General features: G+C 41.2%; 1 protein-coding gene across 4 annotated transcripts in view; it reads left to right on the top strand.

Moving 5' to 3' along the window:
- Nucleotides 1-22,240, top strand: part of SLC25A15 (solute carrier family 25 member 15) — a 44,623-nt gene that overhangs the window by 20,630 nt on the left and 1,753 nt on the right. For 3 of the 4 annotated variants that reach the window (XM_018556469.1, XM_018556468.1, XM_018556470.1), the window contains exons 2-6: nt 6,417-6,513; nt 12,817-13,075; nt 14,113-14,250; nt 15,670-15,842; nt 18,993-19,151. In XM_018556469.1, coding sequence (XP_018411971.1) covers nt 6,459-6,513; nt 12,817-13,075; nt 14,113-14,250; nt 15,670-15,842; nt 18,993-19,151 — 784 coding nt within the window. In that variant the 5' untranslated portion in view covers nt 6,417-6,458. Of the gene's footprint in view, nt 1-2,131; nt 2,283-6,416; nt 6,514-12,816; nt 13,076-14,112; nt 14,251-15,669; nt 15,843-18,992; nt 19,152-22,240 lie in introns of those variants that run through there. The other variant, XM_018556467.1, reaches the window with a different exon arrangement.

Raw genomic sequence — 22,240 nt, 5'->3', positions numbered from 1 at the left:
GAGTACAACAAATCCCAGCAATACATTATACATACAGTGTATAATGTATTGCTGGGATTTGTATTCCTATGTATAATATACAGCACAATGTACCATCAGCTATAGAGGAATACAAATCCCAGCAATACATTATAGAGTACCATGTGTGGGAAAGTGCAGGCTTACCTGAGCAGTCTTCCAGCAACTTGCTTCTGAGATCGGGCCTGTCTATCGGTGGCTGTCATCACCCCACACCTGCTCCTCCTTACTACATCTCCCCGCGTCCCTGTGCCGATCGTGGATGTGGGTGGGCGGTGAGTGTGCGGCGTGTGGAGCATGGATGCGGGCGGGTCTGGCAACGGCGAGCGTGAGGTGGGGAGGAGGTACGGCGCACAGCGTGTGGAGCTGTGAACAGGGCCAACTGATCGGAAGCCGATTAATCAATTATTGAAAAAGTTGACAACTTTTTCAATAATCGATTATAATCGATTATGTCGATTAGTTGTTGCAGCCCTAAAAGAAACGCTCGACAAACGCACGTTTCCGAGGGCTATCCGGCTGTATCCTAATGGATACGTGCGTCAAATACGCCACAAATAAGCTCCTGTACTTCTTTGGGCGTAGGGCGTTTTGCAGTGCGTTCGTACACGCTGTAAAACGCCCAGGTGGGAACCATGCCCATTGGCAATCATTGGTTTTCACATGTTGAGCGTTTTACAGCACGTAGGAACGCGCTGTAAAACGGCCAGGTGTGAACCAGGCCTAAATAAAAGTTTTGCCTGGAGAATGCATTATACAAAAGGAGATTAACATTTTAACCACTTGTTGACCAGGTGTTTGTACCCCCTTCCTGGCCAGGCCATTTTTCAGTATTCAGCGCTGCGGTACTTTGACTGACATTTATTCCGTCATGCAACACTGTACTGATATGAATTATACCATTTTTTTTTTGAAAAAAAAAAGTTTTTTTTACATTATGTTATAAAACATTTATTATTACCACAACTTTTTGGTAAAATATAAAAGACGGGGTCACGTCGGATAAATGGACATCAAACATGTCAAGCTTAAAAATTGCGCGCACCCGCGAAATCGCAAAAAACTAGCATACCCAAAATTGACCATAGGCGACACTTTAAAAGGTTTTGCAGCTCATCAGTTTAGTGTTATCAGTGATTAATGGCCCTAAAATAATTGCTCTCATTGCGACGTTCACGGCGATATGTAACATGTGCGCGTAATGGGCGCAATCGTCGTTTTCACAGGTATGCGCACATGACGCATGCTTACATGCGTGTATGTAGGGGTGGGGACTTTTTTTTTAAAATTGTTTTTTTTAAATTCTTTTTTGAGTGTAACTTAACATTTTTTGGGGGGGAAACGTTAATTTATTTGCCTATTTTTTTCTTCACTTAACTTTATTGCTATCACAGAGGGGACTAAGAAACCCCTCTATGTGATAGCAAAATATGTGACAGGTCCTCTTTATGGAAACATCAGGGGTCTCCAAGACCCCTAATGTCACCTAGGACCCCCCTGAAGAAGCTGATGAAGCAGAGATCTGCTTCATCATCTTCTCTCCAGCGTCTGAAGCTGGAGAGTGACACGAGAATGCGGAAGTAATGTAATATACAACACTTCCGCATTCTGACACCGTAGAGGGGACTGCAGGGAGGTCGTATACCGACCTCCCTCTGATCCCCTGTCATAGAGGCACTATGCTGGTCCTGGGCTCGCACCGTGCACAGCGGAGCCCGGGACCAGCGGGAGGGGGGGAACCGCAGAGGGGGGGGCGCTCATACGAGCGATCCGCCGGCTCTATAGCCGGCGGATCGCTTGTATGTTAACAGGCAACGCTGCCTGTTTTTAAATGTTGTGTCTTTTTCGCTCGCGAGCGCCGTGCGGCGCGCCCAAGTGGTCGGGACTAACAGGCCGTGTATACACGGCCTGTTACATCCAGGAAGCTCCCAGGCGGCCGTTTATACACAACGGCCGGGCGGGAGGTAGTTAAAGAAAGTATTCCTGGCAAAAATAAAGCATCCACTGTAAATTCTCTTCATATGTGTTTTGACAATTCTCTTTACATTCAGACATCACGTCCCGATTTAGCCCAGAACTCAGTTTTTTGAAAACATAGCACGTGATGAATGAATTGTGAAAGGGTCACAATGGAATATGTCAACAGACAGAGGGGAGAGTGTCATTGTAATGACAGGGATTAGAACACAGTTCAAACAGACAGATAGTACAAATCTATGTGCTATCATTTCCAGTCACACAGAGCTGACAGGAAACAAAACATGGTGAGTCTGGGACCTTCTTTTCCCTTATATACTGTATATTAGCCTTCAGACAAACTTCTTTACCGTCATATTTTATTACCAATCCTAAATTTTTGTATTATTTCTTTTTTTTCACTGCTTTTATCATAAGCTTTTATTTATTCATGAAAAGTGGTGGCCAAGGAATTTGCCTGGATGTTTGCTACAAAATAAAGTTTTCAAAGGCAAAAATCTTTGAAATCATGTAAAAGAATCTGTCAAAATTCTGGAAATGTTCTGCTGTTTAAGGGCCCATTCACACAACATCCAGATCATCTCCAGACCAGGCCAGATTGTTTACGGACCCAAAATGCATCCTAATGTACCCCTATGCTATTTCTGGCCTCTGTTCACACCAGCGCAGTCCGTTCCAGACCAGACCAGAAAAATACTACATTGTGTCTGGTCTGGAATGCCCTGGAATGCATAGAAACGCATGAAAAACACATGGAACACACCTGAAAGCCCATTTTAAGCTAAAAAAAGAAATACCAGCTCCGGAACGCGGTAAAATTGTTGCAAAAATTAGATGCACTGCATTACAGATATGGTATGGGAAATGGTGTGAACCTAGCCTAAGAGTTAAACTTGTCTACAATTCTATACTTCGGTGTCCTATATGAAATGTAATCATAAAAATAGTTTTGTATTCTGTATTTTTTTAATAATCTTGTAATGATAGGATACTACAGTGATACGGACAACAACAAACTTGCAGAAGTTATATCTCTTCCTACTCTACTTTTCCCCCCCGAAATTCAGGCATTTGGACACATCCGAATTTCTGAATCCCAATGCATCTGAATGTGTCTGAATTTTCTGATCCCGTCCGAATTTCATTTAAAAAATAAAAGTGAATTGGACATGTGACTTTTCTGGCCAGTCAGATGGGTTTTTTGGTTTAATGCATCCGAATGGGAGCCTCAGCTTTAGTTTTATATATTGTTCACAATGTTGCCGCAACGAATATTCGTTTGTAACACAGAATACTAATTATATATACATAATACTAAAGCGGATGTTCCAAGACCCGAATGGAGTCCGGATTTTCAAATGCCGTAAACTCATCTAAAACTAACGAAAATTCATATTTCATCCGAACCCCCCGAACGGAATTCCATTTCAGTCCCAAATGCTGAATCCTGAAATAACGAAAAATCCGAAACAAACCAAATGTTTCCACTGCTTACATATCTAGTCCTATATAATTTGATATGGGCGGGTGTTAGATAGAACAGGAAGTAAGCACAAATCTCAGCAATGGGGCACAGTCAACATTTTAAACATTTAGTAAGGGGCAGAACATAAGAAGGTTTTGGTCATCCTTTTAACCCTTTCACTGCCAGTATCCTATCCCTTATGGCTGTGGCTACCGGCCCCTGTAAATAGACATAGTCACCGGGACTCCATTTTCCTGTGTAAAACCGACTGTCGGCATTACACTGGAAGTGGTTCTGGCGGCTGAGCTGCTGCCATATCGCTTACATGGGCTGGTGAATAGGGTCCCTTGCTTCCCGGGCTCTGTGCCCTTCCTGTGGGATCAGCTTCTTGGGTGTTGGCGGGAAGCGGGGAGAGAGATGAGTGAACATCCATTCGCAGTTCTCCTCCCCACAGAATAGAAAGCATCACTTCTGGCTCCTCAGCTGTCATTCTCCAGCTATAGAAGTGAGGAGGAAGATAAAAAAAGAAACCAAAAAAATGTAAAGTCCCCAGGTTTGGCCAGGTTCGATCCGAACTGTGCTAATCCCTACTTGCTACCCTTCTTGTGGATATAGAATTTTAGCTGTCCTAGCAATTCGTTCTTCTGGTGCTCCAACCCTCTTTTTACACTTTAAGATTTAGGCAACTCTAGTAGGTAGAGAGGACCTGAGCTTTAGGAGCAGCTTACTTGCAATACTGTCCACTTGAGACCCATCATTCCTTAGTACATTGAGAATCGATATGACATTGAGATCTAGCACCACTTGGCGAGGCAACAAACCAAAATGTGTTTCAGTCAGTGCACTATAATATACTGAAATACAAGGCATTATGATTTTTTTCACATACAAGGAATGGTCATATTCAACCATTTTATATCTGTGGTCATCGATGAAGTTAACGTGAATAATGAAGGTCCACACTTCACAATCTGATTAATTAAATACATTTATTGTGTTGATTAGCCAAACTTACCCTGTCATTCTCCTGCTTCTGCCTCCTGAGGCATTTCACTTACAATTAGGCCTAATCATGGAACTTGTTCCTTTCCTTGTATAAAATATACTTGCAGTTACTGTAATCAACCAATTCCCCTCCTCCTATGTAATTTTTTTTAATGAAAATAGACAAAAAGACTGTTAAAAAATATGTTAGTACAGTGGGAGAGGGCAGCACCTTTGCCAGATTTGTATTGCTTGTAATTACTATAATCAACCAATCTTCATAAAATGCTAATTTTTCACAAACAATAGAAAAAAACTTTTGAAAAAAAATATTTTAGTACAGTGGGGAAGTGTTAGAACGTCTGCCAGATTTCTGTTGCTGTCAGGGTCCCAACTTGAGGGCATTTTCCCTTACTTTTTGTCCAGTACCACTGATCAGTGGGACAAGAGGTGATTGGAAATCTTTTCAGCAGGGACCCAGTTAGCAGATTTAAAAAAATACAACAAAGGATCTAACCCTTTACCTACCTATCTATTTTTTACATTTTGGTGTTAATTGATTTTATTAGCTCTGCTAAAGAATCATAATATAGCATAGTATCAAAGTATACTCTGTTAGTATAAGTTATTATATAGGCTACGTGACACGACATTCAGTCACCTGGACTGACATCTGATTCACCTTCTGCCAGAGCCAATTGTATTTCACAATGACCTGTGTTACACTGTTTCCCAATACTCATATAATTTGGTATGACTAGCAGGTGATTCTTATCTCAACTGTATGATCAGTCACCGGTATACAGAAATCAAAGACAGATGTTGCAAGCGTTATAGGTTGAATTGATGGACTCCTTATAGAAGAAAACATTGGTGAGGCCATTGTAGAACATTAATTGTATTGGCAGTGATCTGCTTTTGAAGTTCTGGAGCAGTGATCCCAATCCTGTTTTGCATCACTGTACATGATATGCATCCTGAGAACTAGTATGCAGATCTGGGGTCAGAGTGGGGCCAGACACGGCCACTTTCATTAGAGGTTCCTTACACCGTTAATATGCTTTATACTCTGCTTAAGCCATTAGTGGAATATGCTGAGCGACTATTAATTGTGTGCTCTGTTAATCATGGCCCTGCTATTAATTAGCAAATTGTGATTAAAAAAATTGTAGCAAATCCTCTCCTCCGGCAGGACGCTGAGATTTTCTACACAATTTGGATATTCCCTATGTTACTTACTAAAGGGGCACTTTGGACCCATCACTAGTTTATTGGGGAACTGTGCTCCAGGACATCTCCAGTCAGCTTAATGGACCCAACGGGGCAACCTGCTTCTATTTACTGGTTTAGGGTGCAGGGAATACCCCCTTGATTTTAGAGTCCAATAACAAAGTACTTTATTCTCTTATTGAGGCCCAGGAAGGACACCTTTACCAGTTTACAAATGAGTTTATCAATTCGCCAAGCAGATCTTCAATCTGGAGCAAACATTCAGTCGTTATGGATCAGCCATATCAGGTACATATCCAATGAGCATCTCACTCTGCGGCTTAGTCCCAGTTCCCTATGGGCACCAAAAGTGAATCATTTATAGACTCCCAGTTAAAGCAACGCTCTGCTACTTATCAGACACTTAAAAGATCACAGAAGTTATTGGACATTTTTTTCATGCCAGGGTGTATTACACTAAAGAAATAATTTCCATTGCTCTGCTCAGCATTCTGGGTGCGCAGATGATCAAGGGTCATTAAGGAATGATTTGCATAGCTCTGTCCACTATACTAAAATGAGAACTAAATCCCTTGTTGTTTGGAATTATGATTGCAGAGAGACATGTAAATATCCTCTTCAGTAGGCACTACTGCTTCAGTAGAGAGATCTTTTTGGTTCCTTTTGCCAACCCCACCATCACCAGCTAGGTTACAATTTTTAATTGAAAAATTAAGACTATATCTTATTTTATTTTTTTTAGATATTTATGTTACCATCCTTGTAAAAGCCTCATATATGAAACATGAAGACAAACAACACAATCCAAGCAGCCATAGATCTGACGGCTGGTGCTATAGGTAATGAATGTATCTTGCGCTGCTACATTATTATCTAACAATTTCAGTTTTGCCCGTGCATTTCTATGGAACATTTAGACATAAGTACAAAAGCAAGATTGAAAGAGAAGTGGACGTGTTGGTCATTGCGACCAATCATATTTCAGCTGTATATTTTCTATGTAGAGCCAAAGGAAATCTCACCACTCCAATTCCTTAGCCATCATCAAGGCTTCCCAGGCGCTGGTCCGATAGGTGCGCCTCCACCTTGGAATGTAGTAGTATACAAACAGACTGCACTATCCAGAGAATTCCAATACTTCAGACCTTATTGAAATTCACAGAAAATCCAGTATAACAGTGAATAAAGCAACAAATGCCAGCACTGCACACCCCCAACTAGCTACAACCTCTCACATTCATATAAGCCTACGGGTGAAACATGTGAGAGGTTATAGCTGGTTGGGGGTGTGCAGTGCTGGCATTTGTTGCTTTATTCACTGTTATACTGGATTTTCTGTGAATTTCAATAAAGTCTGAAGTATTGGAATTCTCTGGATAGTGCGGTCTGTTCGTATACTACTGTATATTTTATAGCTGTATATTTTCTATCACATTTAGAAATTTATCGTCAGATTGCTTGCTGTGGGCAACACATACGCTTTCCTTACAATTCATCATCAGATACACCAGATCCGTTAGGTGATATAGTATTATGGAAGTCTCTTGCACTGCCTTGTTAGAAATGCTCATTTGTGACTTGCTATATTTTAAATGGGAGCACCTGTTATATTCACACATTCATAAGCTTTTCCAATCTCTGACAATCTTTGGCGTCCGATGTCATGCAGAACATAATGGGTAGAATAGTTTTGCGCATCTATAATCACTTTAAATGGGGTAGTCTTGCATTCATCAAATTGTGTAACACAGACACCTAGTTGACACTTGCTGTAAGGAAAACATTCCAGAATAGTTTACCTTTTATCAATATCTGAACTGTTTAGGAGAGGCAACACTAAACCAAAGATTTTCCAAGTAACACATCGTTAAATGGATTCGCACTGACCCATGTGTTTTTGTCGTGGCTGGTGTACTGGTGACGTCTACATCTAAAGCAGCACTAAACCACACACAAACATGACATGGCAATTGAAAGATTGGATCGCCAAAGGGACGTGTCATAAACACATATGCTTGTATCAGCTAAGAATGAATTTTTATGCAATGAGCAGATGCACCCGCACAGGCTTTATCCTAGAGGAACATTAGCATTCTGACAGAAATATCCATTGAAAACAATGTCAAAGTTTTTATTTATCCAGGTCATATTATACCTAGTAGTAGTTAGTCACATTCAACGGATCTTGTTCTGTAATGTTGCAGACGTTTCACAGCTTATCCAGCTACTTTTTTAGTTTTAAAGAGTGGCAGTTGTAACCACATAGGTACCTCAATCACATTAATTAAATCACCATGGATCATGTCAATGCAGATGTTGGTTGTACAAGAACAGGATGGAAAGTGTGAAAGTTTGTGTAAACACCATGTTCTTATTATATAATCCAGTCCCGTGGGGGCAGCAGGTCTGTAACAAGAGTTAATTCTTCTATTTAAATAGTGTGACTTGTCTAATCACCAGGCAAGATATGTTAGAATGGCATTACATGTGGGTGATGGATGGTGTCAAAGGCCCCACATATGCTGTGAGACAGACCCACTTCACCATTGTTGCTTTGAAACAGAAAGTTGTTTGAATTAAAGAGTTCAGGATCAAAATTACCTGCTGAGATCCCATAAAGAGTGGTTGACTTTACAGAGTAAATTCAGTTAGCCAACATACTGAGGACAGACAAAAAGACAAAGTCCACTATTTGTAACTATTGATCAGCAATAAACAACAGGATAAATTCCCCATATCAATAAGGACAAGTGGATAAAGAAACTTTCAGACAGAGATCTGACTCAACTGGAGAAGGGAGTTGCACCCAAGGACTGAAGTTTGTTGGGCATGCTGAGGTGTTCCCCTGGTGGATTTCATCACAGTTACAGAATATTTCATCCACAAATACCACAAAGAGAATAAAAACTTTGCATGAGAGCTCTGGCTGTTCTACCTGGCTCCAAAGCACCTCCTCCCAACTTGACCCATAAGAGAGGAGTACTGTTACATAATTTAGTAAGACTCCAGGCATTATCATCCTGCCAGTAGACAAAGGGAGATGCACTGTCATGATGAATACATCTAATTATCATTCTAAAGTGACCACTCTACTCAGTGATGTTAATACGTATGGGTCACTAAAGAGGGACCCTACTAGCTCTAACAAGAAAGAGGTAATAGACTCTATACAACAGCTAGAAAAGAGAAGAGCCATGAAATGGACCTTGTATCACAATCTCTATACTGGGTAAGTTACACCATGCCTGTATTGACTCCTTAAGATACACAAGGAAGGGCCATTCTAAGAGCCATTCTAATAACTGGCAACACAGTACACCATATTCAGAACTCTAAGGAATTTAGCAACAAGGTCCATAGACTGTTAGAGAAAGAAAATATAATAGTGTCCTGTAATGTTACATCACTTTTCACTTCTATACCAAATGCAGACGCTATTAAGACTGTGAGGAAACATCTGAAACAAGATAAGACTCTTGACAGTGGAACAAAACTGAAGCCAGACCAAGTATGTTCTTTACTTGACCTGTGTCTTAACATTATCTATTTCAAGTACAAGGACAACTTCTACAGACAGAAACATTGCTGTGCAATGAGATCATCAGTGTCTCCAATTATAGCTAATCTGTACATTGAGTATGTAGAGAGGAGAGCCTTGAAATCATGCAGGGAAACAACTAGACATGTGCAAGTTGTTTTGTTCCAAACTGAAATTCGGCAAATTTGGACATTTGGATGCATCCGAATTTCTAAATGAAAGAAATTACAAATCCGAACATATCCGGATTTTCCGATAACTACATTTCGTAAGCATCCAAAGCATCCCAGTGGTTGTGGGGGTGTGCAGGCAGGGGGGCTTATCTGAATCTAGGTTCCCTTAGATGCCCCCCCCCCTTGTGAATAAGTAAGGGGTAATTGTTACCCCTACTCATTCACCAAATAAATAGTAAGATTGTAAATAAACACACAACACTGTATACAAAGTTCTTTATTTAAAAAAAAAAAAAACACAACACAGGGTTTTGACAAGCCCTTTATTTAAAAAAAAAAAACCCAAAAAAGTGTCCACCGATGTAACCACATGTCAATCACGTCATCCAGTGATGTAGATCCATGTCAATCACGATGGACAACGACCGCTGACTCGCCAGCAGAAAAAATGCCCAACGCCCGACGACACAACTGATCCCAACAAACTCTCACCGCAAAATGGCAATGCTGACCCGGATGTCAATAAAGGGGCGGAGCAAGCCGTGATGTCACTGGATTTGTTCCCACCCCTATGTTGACATTCAGGAGCAAAGCTGTAGTCATGATAGCTCTGCTCCCAAATAGCATTCGAGAGCTACCAAGGTGGATCTACATCACTGGACAACGTGATTGACGTTTGGATTACATCGATGGACACTTTTTTTTTTTATATATATATATATAAAGGACTTGTCAAAAACCTGTGTTGTGTTGTTTTTTTTTTAAATGATGGTATTGTGTGTTTAATTACAATTTTACTGTTTATTTGGTGAATGGGTAGGGGTAACACTACCCTTTACATATTCATGAGGCGGGGTGCGGCTACTGGTTGCCCCCTTTATGAACGGGGGCACCCAGATTCTGATAAGCTCCCTGCCCACAGACCCCCAAAACCACCGGGTCAGGGTTGTGGGGAAGAGGTCCTTGTCCTCATTGACATGGGGACAAGGTGCCTTTTCAGGGGGTCCACCCCTGGCAAAGCACCCTCCCCATGTTGTGGGCATGTGGCCTGATATGGTGCAGGAGGTGGGGTGCACGCTCACCCCCCACTTTCCTGCACTACCAGGCTGCTGCTGTTTTGTTTTTTTGGTTTTGGGGTCCCCCCTCAAATTCCTACCAGATCTAAAGGGTTTGGTATGAATTGGGGGGACCCCACACTTTTTTGTTTTTGTTTCTGTGGACTGTCAAAAGTTAAGAAGAAAATGTCCCTTTTTTTTTCTAATGTCACTGTCACTGCAACAAAATTTTGTTCGGAATTATCTAACGCATACGAAATTAATGAAAATTTCGGATTCAGATGAATCCAAATAATGAAACGAATTTACTTTTGGGCCCGAATCCTGAAAAACAAATTAATGAGAAATCCGAAACAAAACAATTTTTTTTCCGGCGCACATGTCTAGAAACAACAGCAAGTTACTGATTTAGGTACAGTATGCGGATTATATGTGGTTCAATATAAGGACATCGAAAATACAAGCTTTTAGTGAACACATTAACTCAGTAGATAAAAACATTGCTTTTCATAGCAAATATAAAACATCATTTTTACATGAGAAGACACACAAAATAACAAAATGACCCTTTCTGGGACGTTACACGTCCAAGAGGGAGATGACCTAGACATGGATCAGACTTGTATATATAGCACATCTCACAGGTACTCAATTGGATTGAGATCTGGAGAATTTGGAAGCCAAGTCAACACCTCAAACTCATTGTTGTATCCCTCAAACCATTCTTGAACCATTTTTACAGTGTGGCGGGGTGCATTATCCTGCTGAAAGAGGCCACTGCCATCAGAAAATACTGTTTTCATGAAGGGATGTACTTGGTCAACAACAATGTTTAGGTAGGTGGTACATGTCATAGTAACATCCACATGAATGGCAGGACCCAAGGTTTCCTAGCAGAACATTGCCCAAAGCATCACACTGCCTCTGCCAGCTTGCCTTCTTCCCATAGTGTATCCTGGTGCCATCTCTTCCCCAGGTAAGTGACACACACGCACCCAGCCATTCACATGATGTAAAAGAAAACATGATTTATCAGACCAGGCCACCTTCTTCCATTGCTGCGTTGTTCAGTTCTGATGCTCATGTGCCCATTATAGGTGCTTTTGGCAGTGGACACGGGTCAGCATGAGCACCCTGAGAAATCTGCGTCTACGCAGCCTCATACACAACATGCACTCATGCACTGTATGTTCAGACACCTTTCTATCAGAACCAGCATTAACATTTTCAGCAATTTGAACTACTGTAGCAGTTCTATTGGATCAGACTACACGGGTCAGCCTTCCCTCCTGTCGTGCATCAATGAGCCTTGGCCTCCCATGACCCCATCGCTGGTTCACCGGTTTTCCTTACATGGACCACTTTTGGTAGGTCCTGACCTCTGCAGACCTACCAAAAGTGCTGCAGTTTTGGAGTTATAATGCCATTTTAAAATTTTAATTCTTCAAGTAAATAGAAGAATGAACACCTGTTGCAGACTTCCTGGCGCCTAGGGATTGGATTATGTAATTAGAACAGGCTGTTTCCACAGATTTTCCCACCTTCCATCACGTTCTTATGCTGGGCACACACCTTACAACCATCGCAAGACTTTTGTCTTGCGATGGTTGTAAGGTACTTAAAAAAACGTACGATCTGCCTATCTTGGACAGGCAGATCGTACTTGCGATGATCGCAAGCCGCACCCCCTGAGGGGCGGGCTTCCGATGACCACATTGCCGAACGGGCAGTGTGCGCTTGCACACACCGGCCCGTCCGGCTTTTATCTTACGAACAGGCTACACACCCACCGAACATCGTACGATGCTCGGCGAGTTTTCGAACATGTTCTTAAGTTTAAAGTCGTGCGACCTTACAGTAGTAGAGGTCGCACGGCTTCCACACAACTTAAGATAATCGTACGATCGCGGGATTTCCCGCGATTATCGTACGATTATCGTAAGGTGTGTGGGCACCCTTAGATATTTCAACATCTGCCTTAACACATATCATGGTGATTAGATTGATGTGAGTTACCTGTGCAAATTTAAATTTAAACACGACCTATAATCGCAGTACAAATGAGTGAACTAAACATGAGATTGTAGTCCATCACGGGAGTGAGCTTGGAGAGGTGGCTACTTTATGACACACAGGGACCATGGGGAACAAAAGTAGCCACCCTCCAGAAGGAAGGACAGTGTCAGCACCAATTCAGAGATGATCTGAGGCTCTGCAGCTGAGTGATACACAAATAAGATACATTTTTGTTAATAGTTAAGGTACTTGAATGCATTTTAAGATTTATTTCCTGAGTTTAGTGTCACTTTAAGGTTTTAAGTGGACAAATCAGAGTATAAATTATTAAATGCCAATTTGATTAAACAATTGTTTTAGGTGGAACAGCTTGTGTCCTAACTGGACAGCCATTTGACACTGCCAAGGTAAAAATGCAGACATTCCCCAACCTGTATAGAGGGCTGATAGACTGTGGAATGAAGACTTACAAACAGGGGGGCTTCCGAGGATTCTACAAAGGAACCAGCCCAGCACTTCTTGCCAATATATCTGAGAACTCAGTTCTCTTCATGAGCTATGGCTTCTGTCAGCGAGTTGTGAGGAAAATTGCTGGCTTAGAAAAGAATGTGCCTCTAAGGTAAGTAGCAAACTTAGGAAGACCTGGTGCCTTTATCTTTTCTTCATAGTTGACAAATGTATTTTGCTATTTAACATTATTCCAAAAATAAGCATATATGGATAGATATCAGTCTCATTATCACCTTAACACACTAATAGGGGTTGCAGTGACATGGACATCTGGGCCCCAGAGAGTCTTATATTATATTCCCCCAGGGGAACCCATATTATATTCCCCACATCTTTCAAACACAGTGTTGTTTGTTCACCTTTCTCTCCCCTTGCCTATTCACAGGACACTTTGTATTGTTTCAATAGAATAGAATGCGTTCTGTGAAAGGACAAGGGAATAGGAGTAAGGATAAGTAGCAGTGCAGCTTCCGTGTATGAGAACCGCAGCTCTCATACCCGCAGTGCAAGAGCTATACTATGCAGCCTCAATGAAGGTGTAAATAATAACGAAAGTACAATGTATAATGATATTGTGACATACAACTCATGACACTTAACTTTTATCTACCCAGCAGTCCCTTTACTGAAGAGTAAAACTCCAGCTTAGAGGGAGTTAGTTGTTTAATGTCTTTAAAATGAACATGTAATACAATACAATAATCGGAACTTATCGGGGACAACAAGAACCTCTACTATACCTCTCCAGAGTGGCATTGAAGACGCCAGCGTTCCTATGCAAATTCTGACTTTTTGAAAGTATGTATTAGCATATGCATAGGTACACCCCCTCTCCACAAGGCATATTCTTGCCACAGTTTGTTTTTTGGCTAAGGTGACCCTTCACATTATAGCTATGGCCGGGCTCATGGTGCCCTCTAAGCTTCATGTACACATAAATTAGGCTTCAGATACACGTCACATTTTCACAGGCCCTGACTGCTAGCTACTATTCTAATAATATAATCTTTTTTTCTTACTTACTTGTTATTACTACAGCAACTGAAATTGTCTTCACCAACCATATTTAAATGTGTCCTCTGCAGTATTCGTGTGAAATGATGATCTTGTCATTTTGAAGACTGTATTTCTGTGTCTGCATTTTAGTAATCTGCACAATGCAACTGCAGGCTCATTTGCAGCGGCATTTGCCTCACTGGCCCTTTGTCCCACAGAGCTGGTCAAGTGTCGTCTTCAGGCCATGCATGAAATGAAGCTGTCTGGCAAGATCATAGAGGGGCAAAAGTAAGTAAGCACTAATATTACATAGTCACTACATGCTCCTTCTTTTCTTTTTCTGTACAACTTATGGTATCTATACACAAAACGATTTGTGATCAATTCAGCTACGAGTGATTGCAAATGAATGATTCAAATATTGATTGATGTAACACACATGACATTGTCCCAGATGATGCAATTGGCTACAAATACAGGGGATACATCACCTGTCCCATGATCTACCTCTGATGAAGTGTTACCTATGTCCTCCCGGCTGCTGGTTAATATAAACCCGCCTTCAGTGATGCTGGATCCTCCTCACATCGGGGAACATCCACCGCTACATGGGTTAACTGCATCGCCTGTAACAGTAAGATCAGTGCCACTTGCTCGCTCACAGAATGCAAGGTGTTGGAGAAGGCACGGATCAATGAAAGGATCACTCTAACCCTATCACAGAACAACGTGCATAAAAGTGAAAAGAGTTTTGTGAATGGGCGAGAGGAGCGGAAGGGAAGGTTGAGCAGTGACTATCCTTCACTGTTATAGATGAGGCAGCTGGTTTAAAAAAATATATAAAACATTTTCAGAAGATTACCCTTATACATCTGTTCTAGTTTTGGATAATATAGTGAAGAGTTAGGTCCTCTGGCAGGTCGTTGTTTTTTTTTTGTTTTTTTTTATCAATGTCTGTGTCCCCTGCTTTGGGATCAGAATACATATGCCTGTCCTTTGTGACTGTGCTTTGTTACATCAGGAAAATTGACTATTAATGAGTGGGAAAACCAGTACAAAATGATATGTATTTCTGCATACTCCATATTAACATCTGACTTCATTGATATAGTTCATTCATTATTAAAGTTCTGTTTTCTGCCTCACAATCCATGTAAAAAAAGGAACTGTAATACACATATACATACTGCTCTTTTATATGTTTGTTCATTACTACGAATGGTAATTTACTTGTTAAGGCATTACAATCTTTGCAAGTAGAGTGCGTGGGGGTGTGACTCCTCTGAGTCATTCAGATCTTATTACATTACTTCACATGCTAAGAGGCTTATCTGATAAATTCTAAATATAAAATGTTTGTATGTAATATGTTGGCCATGCATGCTGATAATTTACTTATTCAGACATTGCAATCTTCGCTAGCACAGTGGGAGTGTGATTCCTGTTGTTCAGATCTTATTACATTTCTTCACATGCTAAGACTTCCTAAGAGCCCTACCTGGTAAATTAAGAATATAACATATTTGCATGTAATATTTCACATTTGTCTGAATATAAATAAATGAAGCATTTTAAAAGGTTTTTTTTTTAAAGAAGAAAGCATAATAAATACGAAAGAAAATATATAAAACAGTGTGAATTATTTTCAATCTTCCTGCTAAATAAGATGATGATCTGTTAATTACTTTGATCTTCCTCTCTCCTTAGCACAGTGTGGTCGGTGGTAAAGAATATATTGCATACAGATGGGCCGTGGGGTCTTTATCATGGTTTGTCTAGCACTCTGCTCAGAGAGGTCCCGGGCTACTTCTTCTTCTTCGGGGGATATGAATTGGGCCGCTCTTTTTTCACAACAAGTGGGAAAACGAAAGATGACATAGGTATGATATGACATAGGTATGATATGGCATAGGTATGATATGACTTAGGTATAATATGACTTAGGTATAATATAACTTAGGGTATGCTGTGTCATAGGTATGATATGACTTAGGTATGATGTGACTTAAAGTATGATGTGACTTAAAGTATGATATAACTTAGGGTATGATATGACTTAGGTATGATGTGACTTAAAGTATGATGTGACTTAAGGTATGATATAACTTAGGGTATGATAGGACTTAGGTATGATGTGACTTAAGGTATGATATAACTTAAGGTATGATGTGACATAGGTATGATATGACTTAAGGTATGATATGACTTAGGAATGATGTGATTTAAGGTATGATGTGACACAGGTATGATGTGACATAGGTATGATATGACTTAAGGTATGATATGACTTAGGAATGATGTGATTTAAGGTATGATGTGACACAGGTATGATGTGACATAGGTATGATATGACTTAGGGATGATATGATTTATGGTATGATGTGACTTAGGGTATGATATGACTTAGAGTATGATATGACTTAGGGGTGATATCATTTAAGGTATGATATGACTTAGGGATGATGTGATTTAAGGTATGATGTGATTTAAGGTATGATGTGACATAGGTATGATGTGACATAGGTATGAATAGACTTAGGGATGATATGATTTAAGGTATAATGTGACATAGGTATGATGTGACATAGGTATGAATAGACTTAGGGATGATATGATTTAAGGTATGATGTGACATAGGTATGATGTGACATAGGTATGATATGACTTAGGGATGATATGATTTAAGGTATGATGTGACATAGGTATGATATGACTTAGAGTATGATATGACTTAGGGGTGATATCATTTAAGGTATGATATGACTTAGGGTATGATATGACTTAGGGATGATGTGATTTAAGGTATGATGTGATTTAAGGTATGATGTGACATAGGTATGATGTGACATAGGTATGATATGACTTAGGGTATGATATGACTTAGGGATGATATGATTTAAGGTATGATGTGACATAGGTATGATATGACTTAGGGTATGATATGACTTAGGGATGATATGATTTAAGGTATGATGTGACATAGGTATGATATGACTTAGGGTATGATATGACTTAGGGATGATATCATTTAAGGTATGATGTGACATAGATATCATATGACTTAGGGTATAATATGACTTAGAGATGATGTGATTTAAGGTATGATGTGACATAGGTATGATGTGACTTAGATAGGATGTGACATAGGTATGATATGACTTAGGTATGTTATTTTGTTTCTATACCTCTCCAAGTGCAGCAATAACATCCTAACTAATTAAATTAATGTCTACAATACGTGGATCCCAAACTTTGTGGTGTGCAATTGTATAGCACACAACTGCAGCCAGACTGCTGTGCTCTGATGTCTCCTGTGGCATTTTGGGATGTAGAGTGGTGAGGGATGGAATTGATCAAGTTATCTCTCATAAATTCTCAAGGTGGTTGTCCTGAATAACATTAGAAGGTTACCAACTGGTTTCAATTATTGGGGTTACTCTTTAACTCTACATGTTTAGATTTCAGTTTGCATTCTATTGCTGACTGGAATAATAGAACGTGTCTATTTAGGATGTGTGTTGTTAACTAAAGAACTTTAAGTGTATGTAAATCTAAATCCTTTTCTTGTTTAGTTCTAGCTAGAATAGGGTGGGCAGTGGAACCCCAGTTAGGTTTTAATTGCTGTTTTTGTCCCTAATAGGAAGATTCACCCTCTCTATTTGTACTGATGGTCACTGTCACCCATGCTGTAGTTCAAGTTGACACCAGAAGAATAGAAGGGTAATCTTCCAATGGGGACACCTGTTCGGCAGCCAACTGTCAGAGAGGGAATTTCCCTTTGCTTCTCAGAGATTTCCCATCATGTCCTGTCACGTCTACAGGACAGGAAGTGAGGTGAAATCTCCCCAGTGGGACACGGATGGCAAGAAAAAACTCAACAGGGGCTGTGACCATTACCTATTCTATCCCAAATGACTTTAACATCATCTCAATTCGATGTATTGTGTGCTGCTTGGTCGAATTGCAGCTACTTGTCACATAATTCTGTTAATGAGAGGTAAAAGGGAGCCTTCAGTGGACAGAGTCAAGAATACCAAGCCTACATATTCATAAGGTTAAGGAATTGGTGTTCCTGCTGCAACATAATTCTGAAAACCTGGATAGTTTCTGCAGTAAGATCGCCTGGGACACTACAGTTACTGGAAGATGAAAAGCAGAAGTGATGAGCAGGTAGAATCTACAAAAGGATTTCTCACTAACAATTCCAGTTATTTTCTATGGAATCGCGTCAATCCCTGATCATTTACCACTATGGGCTTAGCTTCAAAGAAAAAAAGAAAGCAGTTCCAGCCATCACGTTAGGGGTGAGTTAAATAAAGGTTTGACCAAGTATAGCACACTCATTTTTAAGTTGATAATTTTGTATGACCTGCGAATGATGTTATAAATATTCAAATGGCCCTTGGCAGAAAAAACGTTCCCCACTCCTGAGGTAGATTTTGTACCTTAATGAACTCTCTGGCTTTACCTTCAGTCTTTACCAGAGTCTAACTTTTATGGTTCGTTCACACCAGATGCAGTGCGTTCTGGCCAGAACGCACTGCATCGCATTGCGGCGCGCCATTGAAGTGAATGGCACCGTAGCCACGCCTTCCGACCGCAATGCGCTTAACCGCATGGGATCGCAAGGCACATTATGCCTGCGGTCCGATCAAAATGCTGCAAGTACTATTTTGATCGGACCGCACTGGACCACAGGCATAATGTGCCTTGCGATCCCGTGCGGCCGATCGCATTGAGGCCAGAGGGCGTGGCTACGGTGCCATTCACTTTAATGGACCGCCACTCCCCGTCCTGCCCAACAAAAAAGTGAGCCGGCCGCAATGCGATGCATTGTATTCTGGCCAGAATCGGGCCGGAACGCACTGCATCTGGTGTGAACGAACCCTAATACAAAAGTGCTGGAAAGACAGCAAGTCTCTTCCAAATGTAATACATAATTAATCCAACATTACAAAGCATTTCTTTTGAATACATATGACAAGGATACATAACATTGTAATGAGACACATTTCTTCTCTTGTTGGTAGGAATTCTTCCATTGATGATTAGCGGAGGATTCGGTGGGATCTCATTGTGGCTGGTTGTATTCCCAGTGGACTGTGTCAAATCACGGATCCAGGTTCTCTCCATGACAGGGAAACAAGCGGGATTCATGAAGACATTTGCGAGCATTTTTAGAAACGAAGGTATTTTTTTTCATGAAAACCCAAGTAAGCAGATGTGGGCACTGAGCAGCAGATGTATTGCCTGTGCAGGCTCCGGGGTCACTGTATAGAAGGCACAAAGGCCAAGCAAATAACCTAATTTCAGCACCAGGATATTGGATCTGCAGTGTCCCTGATTAGGGATTAGGTTAGGATCAAGCGTTACAGCAGAACCCAGACTGGTAGGGGAAAAATGACCACGAAGAGCCAGACAGTTGTCCTGCAGTGCTCATTTTCTAACAAAGGACATACTGATAGGAAGAGAGAGCAGAGTGACAGAGGATGGCTCTACTGTTACTCTGTAGTAGTGTAATTGCAGCAGAAAAAAATAAGATCCCCCTGCCCTGCCAAACAGGGTTATGCTGCATGACAGAGCTGTGCAAATCTTAGAATTGGATGGTCAGAAGTACAATCTGCTGACAGGTAAAACTTTTATTGATGTATTTTTTTGTATAGTTCTCTTATATGTACACTTTTTCATCTGTGTATTTAGCTATTTTAGTATTTAGAGGCTTGCCAGCTGCTGATGACAGCTATTATTTGCTAAGCAGAGTCAGTGGGCCCTCCTGTTATAAGCGACCATGAGCATATAGCAGGAGGGGGAGAAGGCAGCTGACGTAATGCATACTGAGTTGGCCAGCTGGATGTGGTTCTGTTAATCCTTATGTCTTACGTCAGAGGCAGATGAAGTGTTAAAGGTTTAGGTAGGGGAAGGTTAAAGTGGAACTATGGGCAAAATAAAAAAAATGACATGTATAATGCAGTCTGTTACCAGCATTTACTAAGCAGCTTTTGGTTTTCTGAATCCCTTCTGCAACTTACAGGGTTATTCACAAAAGAGTGAGGAGTTTGGAGAAGTCAGAATGGAACAATCTAGGACAACATAGCTGAACTGGAAAGTGAGCTGAATTGGAGAATTATTCCAAATCAGCTATGCTGTCCTAGATCAGGAGTGCCCATTAGGTAGATCGTGATCTACCAGTAGCTCTCAAAGCTGATGCTGGTAGATCACAAAGGGTGTGAATGGCGGCCCCTTTATTCCATTTTGGTTTATTTATTTAGCTGTGCAAACATGATTACCTATTAGCCTGAGTCTGCTGAGCCAAGCTCCCTGACACCTTTCTGGTGGATACTGGTCAGGGAGCCCAGGGAGACCCACTGGAAGGGTAAAGAATAATTCATAATAAATAACCCTATTTAGATTTTTTCGTTCAGCCCCCCCAAAAAAGCCAGATGTTGTGATGTTCTGCATTACATACAGTGATAGCCATGATCTTCTGTGCTACATGCGGTGATAGCCGTGATCTTCTGTGCTACATGCGGTGATAGCCGTGATCTTCTGTGCTACATGGGGTAATAGCCGTAATCTTCTGTGCTACATGCGGTGATAGCCGTGATCTTCTGTGCTACATGTGGTGATAGCAGTGATCTTCTGCATTACATACAGTGATAGCCGTGCTCTTCTGTGCTCCATGTGGTGATAGCAGTGATCTTCTGTGCTATATGCGGTAATAGCCGTGATCTTCTGTGCTACATGCGGTGATAGCCGTGATCTTCTGTGCTACATGCGGTGATAGCCGTGATCTTCTGTGCTACATGGGGTAATAGCCGTAATCTTCTGTGCTACATGCGGTGATAGCCGTGATCTTCTGTGCTACATGTGGTGATAGCAGTGATCTTCTGCATTACATACAGTGATAGCCGTGATCTTCTGTGCTACATGTGGTGATAGCAGTGATCTTCTGTGCTATATGCGGTAATAGCCGTGATCTTCTGTGCTACATGTGGTGATAGCCGTGATCTTATGTGCTACATGCGGTGATAGCCGTGATCTTCTGTGCTACATGTGGTGATAGCCGTGATCTTCTGTGCTACATGTGGTGATAGCCGTGATCTTCTGTGCTACATGTGGTGATAGCTGTGATCTTCTGTGCTACATGTGGTGATAGCCGTGATCTTATGTGCTACATGTGGTGATAGCCGTGATCTTCTGTGCTACATGCGGTGATAGCCGTGATCTTCTGTGCTACATGTGGTGATAGCTGTGATCTTCTGTGCTACATGTGGTGATAGCCGTGATCTTCTGTGCTACATGTGGTGATAGCTGTGATCTTCTGTGCTACATGTGGTGATAGCAGTGATCTTCTGCATTACATACAATGATAGCCGTGATCTTCCGGCTGCAGCCCCAGTGCTTCACACTAAGCTCAGGGAGTCACTTGCTTGACATCGTCGTCATTCATAGAATGCCTTATATTTGGTTTTTCAGGGAATACAAGGCATTCTGTGACTGGACGAGTTGGAAACGAGAGGAGCATGATGCCACAATCTCCACCTCATCCAATCAGAAATCAACTTGTATTTATAAAAAAAAAAGATACCAGGTGTTCTCTGAATGGCAGCAGTGCCAAGCAAGTGACTCCCTGTGCTCAGGCTAGGTTCACACCTAAGCGATTCATCTCACAAAACAGAGATTTCCATTCAAGTCTATGGAAACAGTTCACACCTTTGCGATTTTTGACACGTTAGAAATCGCCTGTCGCACAAAAAGGTTCCGGAGATATTTTCAGGCGGTTGTCACACGGTTTGAGTCTCATAGACATCTCTATGCATTGAAAACCATGCAACAACTGTGCGTTTTTCAAAGCAAAATCGCCCAAACAAAAAAGCGTGACAACCGCCACGAAAACAGCTCACCAGCGCAATTGTCTATGTGTGAACCTAGCCTCAGTGTACGGAGTGGATGTTGCTGGAGCAGCAATCAAAGGGTCCAGCTATCATTGTAAGTAGCTCTAAATGCTACAGTGATTTTCAGCATCCCCAGGGCCCTCCAGAGATCAGATAGGGATACTTACATCAAGCCCAATGGAAGTATCTATAAAAGATCATTCTTTTCAGTTTCGCTTTAATCTTTATTAACCCCGTCATGACCAACAACGTACAGTGTACCTCACTGGCATCGGTTCTGTTTAGACAGACTCCCGGGGACTTTTGCCTCCGGGACTCTGTTTAAACTTCTAAAGCCGACTGTCAGCTTTACAGTAGAAGCGATTCTGGCGACTCAGCTCACC

Source organism: Nanorana parkeri, unplaced genomic scaffold (genome assembly GCF_000935625.1).
Source record: "Nanorana parkeri isolate BGI_ZX_2015 unplaced genomic scaffold, ASM93562v1 scaffold238, whole genome shotgun sequence".
NCBI lineage: Eukaryota > Metazoa > Chordata > Amphibia > Anura > Dicroglossidae > Nanorana > Nanorana parkeri.
Note: the sequence above shows the minus strand (reverse complement) of the source record. Positions and strands in the feature narration are given on the sequence as shown.